This window comes from Macaca mulatta, chromosome 4 (genome assembly GCF_049350105.2).
Source record: "Macaca mulatta isolate MMU2019108-1 chromosome 4, T2T-MMU8v2.0, whole genome shotgun sequence".
NCBI classification, from domain to species: Eukaryota; Metazoa; Chordata; class Mammalia; order Primates; family Cercopithecidae; genus Macaca; species Macaca mulatta.
In genome coordinates, this window is record NC_133409.1 from 157002551 (window position 1) to 157012449 (window position 9899).

The window sequence follows — 9899 nt, forward strand, 5'->3', positions numbered from 1 at the left end:
ACGCTTTTCGCTGGTTATTACATTTTGTGTTTCTCTGCTGTTATGTCTGAAACCGTGCCTGCAGCTTCTGCCGGTGCTGTTCCAGCCGTCATGGAGAAACCTCTAACCAAGAAGAGAGGGAAGAAGCCGGCTGGCTTGACAAGTGCAAGTCGCAAAGCACCGAACCTCTCTGTGTCCAAGTTGATCACCGAGGCCCTTTCAGTGTCACAGGAACGAGTAGGTATGTCTCTGGCTGCGCTCAAGAAGGCACTGGCTGCTGCTGGCTACGACGTGGAGAAGAATAACAGCCGCATTAAACTGTCCCTCAAGAGCTTAGTGAACAAGGGAATCCTGGTGCAAACCAGGGGTACTGGTGCCTCCGGTTCCTTTAAGCTTAGTAAGAAGGTCCTTCCTAAATCTACCAGAAGGAAGGCTAACAAGTCAGCTTCTGCCAAGACCAAGAAGCTGGTTTTATCCAGGGACTCCAAGTCACCAAAGACTGCTAAAACCAATAAGAGAGCCAAGAAACCGAGAGCGACAGCTCCTAAAAAAGCTGTTAGGAGCGGGAGAAAGGCTAAAGGAGCCAAGGGTAAGCAACAGCAGAAGAGCCCAGTGAAGGCAAGGGCCACGAAGCCAAAATTGACTCAACATCATAAAGCTAATATTAGAAAGGCCACATCTAGGAAGTAAAGAGCTTTCCAGGAGGCCGATTTCGAAAGAACCCAAAGGCTCTTTTAAGAGCCACCCACATTATTTTAAAATGGCGTAACACTGGAAACTTAATTTCTATGACAATTAACTATAGGTTTAAGTTGTGATGCAGCTGAGTTGAAAAGTCTTGAGGTGGGAGAATTCAGTCCAGGATTCAAGACCATCCTGCGCAATATAGCCGGACTACCATCTATACCAGTGGTCCCCATTTCCCCTGGCCACCGACCGGTACCGGTTCTTGTCGGTGGCACGTTATGAATTGGGCCACACAGCTGAGGGGTGAGTGAACATTAACCACCTGAGCTGCACCGCCTGTTAGGTTAGCTGCAGCATTAGATTCTCATAAGCTCAAACCGTATTGTGAATGGCGCATGCAAGGGAACTAGCTTTCAGGCTCCTTGTGACAATCTAATGCCTGATGATCTGAGGTTGGAGCAGTTTTAGTCTGGAAACCATCGCCCCCAGCCCCTGCATCCCCTCGTCCGCAGTATATTTGTCTTAGACAAAACCAGTCTCTGGTGTCAAAAAGGTTGGAGACTACTAGTTTTACAAAAAAGTAAATTAGTCAAGCATGGTTGGCACGCTCCCTTAGTCCCTGTGCCCAGGATTTTAAGGATACAGTGAGCTATGATCGTACTACTTCACTCCAGCCTGGATGACAGTGAGACCTTGTCTCAAAACTTAAAAAAAAAAAAAGAAAGTTAAAAAAGAAAAAGGGCTTCTTGTCAGAGACGTGGTGTATACCTAGAGGTCCAAGAACTACAAAATCTGATGTCCAATCCTGAAAAACTCAATGGTGCACTAGAGTAGGCTTTTACATATAAGAGCATCTAAGTTCTGGAAATGCCAGTGTCAAAGAAGGGAGTGGAGAGCAATTCAGCATCCAAACAATTTGCTGATACTTTTATTTTTAAACACAAGTACTACATTCTAGTCTTTCTGTGGTGTCATTATAACTATTGTTTCTTAATATGCTGTCCACCGACTTCAAGGGATGAATAAATAGGAATCAAGGTGTCCCAGAATATGGATTAGGGGAGTTTTTTTTTTTTTTTTCATCTATTCATTAACTAGCTGAAATTTAGAATTTTCTTCCATTGAGTGTGACTGATTGAAATAACCAATTTGTAGGTTATAGTTGTTGCAAGAATCTTGAAAATCATGCTTGCTTATTTATATTTGATATATCAACAAAAACACTGTCAAGTGGTTTGATAATTATTTTAATATTATTGATCTAATACAGTTGTAACCTTATGAATTACTTTAAGTATCTTATTTATGAAAATAATCTGGGTCGGACGTGGTGGCTTACGCTTGTAACCCCAGCAGTTTGGGAGGCCGAGGCAGGCGGATCACGAGGTCAGGAGATCGAGACCATCCTGGCTAACACGGTGAAACCCCATCTCTACTAAAAATACAAAAAAGTTAGCTGGGCGTGGTGGTGGGTGCCTGTAGTCCCAGCTAACTCAGGAGGCAGAGGCAGGAGAATGGCGTGAACCTGGGAGGTGGAGCTTGCAGTGAGCTGAGATCGCGCCACTGCACACACCAGCCTGGGTGACAGAGCGAGACTCCGTCTCAAAAAAAAAAAAAAAGTGTAGGTTTCATCAGACTGCCAGAGCATTCTGAAGACTGAAAAATTTTAAGAATCCAAACCTTAATGAAAATGTTGGAGGCTGCCCAGTTAGGGTCTGAATTCAACCTTCCTGAATCACAAAATTGTTTTAAGTCTCGGGGTCTGAGCTAAAGTACATTTCTCTTTAAACAAACATAGTTTAATTTTCCCTTGATTTATGATTTAGTATTCTTACCGACCATCAAAAATATTCAGTCAATGTTAGTCTATCTTGGACCATGGTATTTCGAGAAACTTTGAACAAAGTCCCCTGCAAAACTATGCATTGCATTATTTCACAGACATGTATGTTTTCCAGACGGTTCAATAGTACCTCACTTTTCTGAACTTATTTGTATAGTTTGGAATCTTTTTAAAAATTAAGTTGTGTCCTATAATGAGAAACAACTAAACATTATGTTTTAAACTTGTATAGATAAAATCAACCACAGACCTTTCCTGTTTGGATGTAATTGTATTGTTTCCCAATGAGTTTGGAATTACAAGGATTGTGCAAAAATATGCCTCACTTGCCTGACATAGCAGAGAGCCCTTTTGTCTAAATTCTGTGCCCAGCAATCGACTGTCACCAGATTTTCATCATATACAGTGAGGATGAACAACTGACTTCTCTCAGCAGCTGGCCAGTCTCTCAAGAATATGCGAATCTCTCAAGATGGCTTCCTGCACCTTTGCTCCTTTAGCCTTGTGTGTATACAAGGCTAGCATGCCTGGCATACATAAGGTTAAAAACAAAATCAACCACTTATGGTTCTTCCTCCAGTTCTGAGGATTATTACGACCACTTTTTTTTTTTTCTTTTTTTTGATGGAGACTCAATCTGTCACCCAGCTGTCACCCAGGCTGGAGTGCATGGAGTGCAGTGGCACAATCTCGGCTCACTGCAACCTCCGTCTCCCGGGTTCAAGCAGTTCTCTGGCTCAGCCTCCCAAGTAGCTGGGATTACAGGCGCCTGCCACCACACCCGGCTAACTTGTATTTTTAGTAGACTGGGGTTTGGCCGTCTTGGCCAGGCTGGTCTTGAACGCCCGACCACGTGATTCACCCGCCTTGGCCTACCAAAGGGCTTGGATTACAATTGTGACCCACTGTGCCCAGCAAATGCTTCTTTTCTGGAGACACTTTACTAGCGCTTACCTCTCTATGCCTACTTTCTGCTTCAAAATTTTGTCAGAATGTGGCCGGTCATTGTAAACACAGATCATTCTTATTCAAGTTATCAGTGAATTCTGCCATTCAGACTCACATTCTCGCAACGCATTTCAGCTCTTTAGACGACTTTGTGAGCGGCCCTGAAAAGGGCCTTTTTTGTTTTTTTTGAAGTTCCAGGAGACCGCGTATTCTTAGATTCAGCCGCCGAAGCCATACAGAGTGCGCCCCTGACGTTTTAGAGCATATACTACATCCATGGCTGTGACAGTTTTGCGCTTGGCGTGCTCCGTATAGGTAACAGCGTCTCGAATAACGTTCTCTAAGAAAACCTTCAGCACACCTCGAGTTTCCTCATAGATGAGACCGGAAATGCGCTTGACGCCACCGCGCCGAGCCAAACGGCGAATAGCCGGCTTTGTGATGCCCTGGATGTTATCCCGGAGCACCTTACGATGGCGCTTAGCACCACCCTTCCCCAATCCTTTTCCGCCTTTGCCACGACCAGACATGATTCCCACAGCATTGGAAGTTATGAACGCACACAGTCCCTTATATACAAACTTGGCGGACCTGATTGAAAACAACATGAGTTGGCGCGGATTTTTTATTTTTCAAATTAGGTCATACCAAGTGGGTGGAGCAAGAAAACTTTCATTAAGAGTTCATTGTTTTGATTGGCCAGTGAGACTTCGCTCTTCGTGGGACTGGAAGGGTCTCTACAAGCTGAATGCACTGTATTCCTGTCAGCTTAATGACGCTAAGGACAGCCCCATTCCAAATTTCTATTTCCACTTAATAACTAATAAATTACGCAATAGTTTATTGGGAAAAGTACAAATAATGTTTAAAGGAGGTCAGATTTATAGGTCAAGGGACTTAACCTCCCAATCATTTCAATATTTTTATTTACACCAGGCATTTTGATGGTTTTCTCTGTGCTGGACAAAGTATAAGTTTGGCTATGAAGTTTCACTCCTAAAGATCCTATGTTTGAGAAGGCAAAAAGATAGCCAAATAATTGCAAATGAAAACCTCATAAGTGCAAACTTCTTCTTCGTCACCTTCCCTATCTCGATTCAAATATTTATTGAATGACTTATTTTTGTGCAAAAGTCTGTGAGAGAGATAGGGAACATAAACTTAAGTCTGGAAAAAATGTTTTCCCAGGACGCTCTTCCTGGCCTGCTGTGCCTGTCTGGTGTGCCTGAAATTCCAAACACTCTTCCCTTCCCACCATTTTTAATCCCCTTTCAACTTGCTCCAGCTTTAGAGAAAAGAACATACGTTTTGTACAGTTGGGGATTAATTGAAGTGTAGGGCTAATACTTGATTAAGGTCATTACAAAGTCTACAGGGTCTTCCTCTGGGAGGTTTTCGTGATAAGATTATTGGTGTTAAAATAAGGCTAATCCCCTTGAAAAATAAATAGAATTGCAGAATTGGGTCTGAATGTGATTTGAAGAAAGGGACTTCTCAATTCAAAATTTTATTCTTAGCTTCCTGCCAGAGCTTTCCAGAATGCCCATAAGATCCGCTTTTGTTTAAAAAACAAAAACCCAACCCCACCCACCTCTCTCTGGTTAATAAATGAATATCCATTGGTAATATTTATAATGAACTGTGGCCTGTGAGAGACATCATATAGTAACCTCAGACTTGCTCGCATGAAAAGAAATCCAGAAATGGAGAAAAAAGACCCAGGAAAGGCCAGAATGCTCTCAATGTCATATTGTTTCTATCACTTCTGAAATAATTGATTACATTCTTCCGACCCAAATTGAGTTATTAGATTTTTCCACTCACTATCCACATGCCATAACACATACCTTATAACTAGAGACTTAGCTAGGAACAAATGTCAAACATTACAGAGAAAAAGTGCAGAGTCCAAGATCATAAGTAAAACTCTGAAATCTCAACATGCCTTTTAATTCATGAAAATAAAAAATATAGCAGCATATGCAATATGACAATTCTCTGAAAACATACCTCATGTGAACTACCCTGGAACTCATCTCGCCAAGTGCCATCTTCATTTAAACCAGAGGTCTAGGATGCCTTTCCTTTATTTTGCCTATTATATTATTTATACAACCCCATTTTTATTTTGATACTTTATTTACTTTCTATTTCCTGCTCCTAATATCTCCTTTCTAAACTTTTCTCAATGATAGTGACTCAAAAACAATGAATGTTAGAACAAATATTAAAGGGTGTATATATATATATATTTAAAATGGATTTTTCCACTCTGGGAAGAATTCAGGCATACTCAATCTTAAAATACCCATTTTTCTGGTTTATTTTTTTCTGAATTAAACTGTCATTTCCATTGGCACATCTTTGGTTCTGTAGGATAACCTATGTCTCTGCTGGGTTTTTTTTTTTTACCTCCACTCCTTACTATTCTAGGAAAAAATCTCTGCTTTTTCTTTTCAGTTTAAATTCTTTTACTAAAAGGTTTCTTAACTTGAACTTCCTAGGCTTGCTGTACTTGTGTGGGCACTCTCCCATAAACAGTATTAATACATTTTGATTTGTTAAAAATAAAGATATTTCGACAGAAAATTTCTTTTCTTTTTCTTTTCTTGTTTTTTTATTTTGTTTTGTTTTTTGTTTTCCCAGACTGGAATGCAGTGGCACCATGATGGCTCATGGTAGCTACACTTCCCTGGGCTCAAGTGCTCCTCCCACCTCAGCCTCCCAAGTAGCTGGGACTACAGTTGTGCACGACCACACCTGACTAATTTTGTGTATTTTGTAGAGATGGGCTTTCCCTATGTTGTCCAGGCTGGTTTTGAACTCCTGGGCTTAAGCGATCTGCCCACCTTGTCCTCCCAAAATGCTAGGATTACTGGCGTGAGCCAACAGGTCTGGCTGGAAAGATAATTTTTAACATTATCCTCTCTTAAACATTTGTTTCAAAAATTTTACAAACATGATAGTAATTAAATATGATTTTCAAAATTCCCTTGAATACTTCCTTAATAGCACACAGAAAGCACAAAGTATTTTATACTTGTTTTAATGATGAAATTGTGAACCCAATCTTACACTTCTTTGTGTAACATTATACTCATACTTAAAACAGATGCCCTCATATACATAGTAAATCTCTTGGGGCAGTAGTGAAGTTGGTTATTTGCTGTTTTATGAAAGTGCCATTCGGCCGGGTGCGGTGGCTCACGCCTGTAATCCCAGCACTTTGGCAGGCTGGAGTAGGCAGATCACGAGGTCAGGAGTTTGAGACCAGCCTAACCAAAATGGTGAAACCCCGTCTCTACTAAAAATACAAAATTTAGCCGGGCGTGGTGGCGTGTGCCTGTGGTCCCACCTACTTTTGAGGCTGGGGCAGAAGAATCGCTTGAACCCGGGAGGCGGAGGTTGCAGTGAGCTGAGATCGCGCCACTGCATTCCAGCCTGGGCAACAAGGCAAGGCTCCGTCTAAAAAAAAAAAAAAAAAAAAAAGTGCCGATGTGGTGACTCAGTTTAAGGAATAAATCAAGGATATTTAACTCAATAGACTAACGTTAGCTTACGTGACTTGCACTGAAAGTTATACAAATATTGGTACTTATACCTCTGCCCCCAAAGTATGAATTAAAGACTCCAAAATTCTTTTTAGAATCTTCAGAGTAAAAGTTAGAATTTGATTTAAAAAATAAAAATAAAAAAATACTTTGTATCTAAATCTAGTGTGTAAAATAACTTGGTGGATGATGCTTCAAGGCTACCCATCCCCACATTTCTTCCTGAATGATAAAAAGAATAAATGAATATGTGAATTCAAAAGTTAGAAATCTGGCCGGGGACGGTGTCTCACGCCTGATAAACCTTTCGGACACTGAGGCGGGTGGATCACCGGGGCTCCGGAGTTCAAGACCAGCCTGGACAACATAGCCAGAACTCGTTTCAATAAATAACAGAAAAACATGAGCCAGGCGTGGTGGTCCCAGCTACTCGGGAGGCTGAGGTGAGAGGATCACTTGAGCTCAGGAGGTTGAGACTGCAGTGAGCCATGGTGGCACTACTGCATACCAGCCTTGGTGTCAGACTGAGACCTGTTTTAACAATAACAAAACAAGTTAAAAATTTGGCCGGGAGCAGTGGCTCACACCTGTAATCCCAGCACTTTGGGAGGCCGAGGAGGGCGGCTCATTTGAGGTCAGGAGTTCGAGACCAGCCTGGCCAACATGGTGAAACTCCATCTCTACTAAAAATACAAAAAAATTAGGCGTATATGGTGGTGTGTGCCTGTAGTCTCAGCTGCTTAGGAGGCTGAGGCAGTAAAATCGCTTGAACCCAGTAGGCAGAGGTTGCAGTGAGCTGAGATCATGCCACTGCATTCCAGCCTGGGTGACAGAGTGAGACTCTGTCTCAAGGAAGAAAAAAAAAAAATTCTGTATGAATGGAACAAAACATCCTTAAATTTTAAAATACATCTAAAAGATATTTCAAAATATTTAGGAAAAAAATCATAGGGATCAGGCAAATTCTGAGATTCCTTTTTCCCTGCAGCAAACATTAGGAGTGCTGCTATTCCTAAAAAGATGGTAACAGTTGCCACACCATATGTTTCCTTGGCTCAGACAAGGTTATGTAGTTGTTATTCCAGAATGGCTAGAATAAAAATCTAGCACAATCATCTTCTTCAGTAAGTTAACTAACCTTTCTGTGCCTTGGTTTCATAACAGCAACATAAGGATAACAGAATAGAAGCAATTATTCCTACCTATCTCATAAGATTCTTTGGAGGAATTGAATTAATATTCAGAACAGAGCCTAATATCTAGTAAGTAATAATAATTGGCTGGAAAAAATAGTTTTTTAAATTATATATATTCATGGGGTACAAGTACAATTTTGCTACATTGATATATTGCACTGTGGTGAAATCAGGGCCTTCAATCCATACTGGAAAAAAAAAAAGTCTTTGGAAATATTTCTGCCATGGAAAACTTTTAATATACAAATTCATTCATCCAAGAAATAGAAAATATGTAAGTATCCACCCCAAATCTACCATATCTATCTCTTCTACACCTTAAACAATTACTCAGAAATAGAATGCTTGAGATAACAGAATGCATGCATATCAAGTAATAAATGTATGCAGGATGTCAAGGCATCCTAGGCTTTCAAATAAAATTGTCATACAAAATACTTTAATATTGTATTAACATTCTACATGTTACAGTGTAGAAGTTAATCACCGATGCAAAAAAGGAAAAGAACACATTATACCCAAAGCCTACAGAGAGAATCGCAATTAAAAATATCAGCCTGTATGTGAAAATCTTTAATTTGAAAGTCAGTAATATTTAAGTGATGGTCATGGTTAAATCAGATTGTGGTTTGAAAAATGTTCGTTTAAAACTGATAGCTTATGAGAAATTTCGGGATTTTAGAGACAGTGTTTTGTTTTTAAATGTGTGTAAGTTTATGAATAATGTTTTATACAATACTGACATTATTATATAATGTCATAAGATGTTATATGATGTCATATTATATAATATGTTATATTATATAATGTCATTATTACATAATGTCATAAGTATTATATAATGTCATAAGATGACATTATTATAATACAACATAAGAATTTTGGCCTGTACCTCTCAGCAGTCCTCAATCATCTGCTGTACTTGACTGAATTCTTATCAGAGTGGTTTGTTTTCCTTCTGTTGTGTTCCCAGTTCAGGCAGCTCAGCAATGGCCTGTGATTCCAGCAATTCAAATAGCTGGTAAGTAGTTTCTTGTTTGTTTTCTGAAATTTTCAGGGGCTTTTCTCTACAAGTGATTTTTAGTGCACATCCCTCCACCCACTGTTTATTCCTTTACCCTCAGGAAAACCCTCAGCTCTGCACCTCTGGTCGCCGGACCACCGTGGTATGTTTACTTGTGGCCACCAGGTGTCACACTTCTCTTTACCCCCATGGTCTGTGAGTGGTTTTGCCAGAGGTGAGTAAGAATTTAAAATGAGGTCTTTGATTTTTCAAATGTAGTTGACCTTAAGAATTTATGATTAAAGCCAGAAAAATTAAGCTTAAAAAACACTGAAAGAAAATGAGGACTTAAAATTTCTATTAAAAAAATTAACAGGCCACAGTTGCTGATGTTTAGTAAATATGTTACCGAAATGTGTTACTATGAAGACTGGGGTGTTTCTTGTAATCTCAGCCCAGGTGAAATAAAACCAATATAAAACAAATGCTTACCTAATTAATTAATTGTAACATATTCTTTATGAGGTAGAAGAGTAAGTGAAGCCTTATAGCAGTCTGCTTTCAGTATGGTACCATATTAAGAGAGAAAGAATTTGTCATATGCTTCCAGAATGGTTTGTTGGTAAAATAACCAATGTCTTACAACTTAGACGACAATGTCCCTAGTGTGAAGAAAAACAATTAATTCGGCT

General features: G+C 39.9%; 2 protein-coding genes across 2 annotated transcripts; one reads left to right on the forward strand and one right to left on the reverse strand.

Annotated features, from left to right (window-relative positions):
- H1-6 (H1.6 linker histone, cluster member) lies at positions 1-723 on the forward strand. Its single transcript, NM_001080761.1, is given in 1 exon segment — positions 1-723. A coding segment is annotated over 1 exon segment (627 nt). The 5' UTR covers positions 1-42; the 3' UTR covers positions 670-723.
- A 2914-nt stretch (positions 724-3637) lies between these two features.
- Positions 3638-4071, reverse strand: LOC115945176 (histone H4-like). The gene has a single exon (NM_001374547.1). The coding sequence runs from the start codon at positions 4063-4065 to the stop codon at positions 3676-3678; it is 390 nt and encodes a 129-aa protein (NP_001361476.1). The 5' UTR covers positions 4066-4071; the 3' UTR covers positions 3638-3675.
- Positions 4072-9899: the final 5828 nt, after the last annotated feature.

Coding starts and splice junctions, on each gene's coding strand:
- LOC115945176 (NM_001374547.1), bottom strand. CDS start 4,065: ATGTTGTTTTCAATCAGGTCCGCCAAGTTTGTATATAAGGGACTGTGT.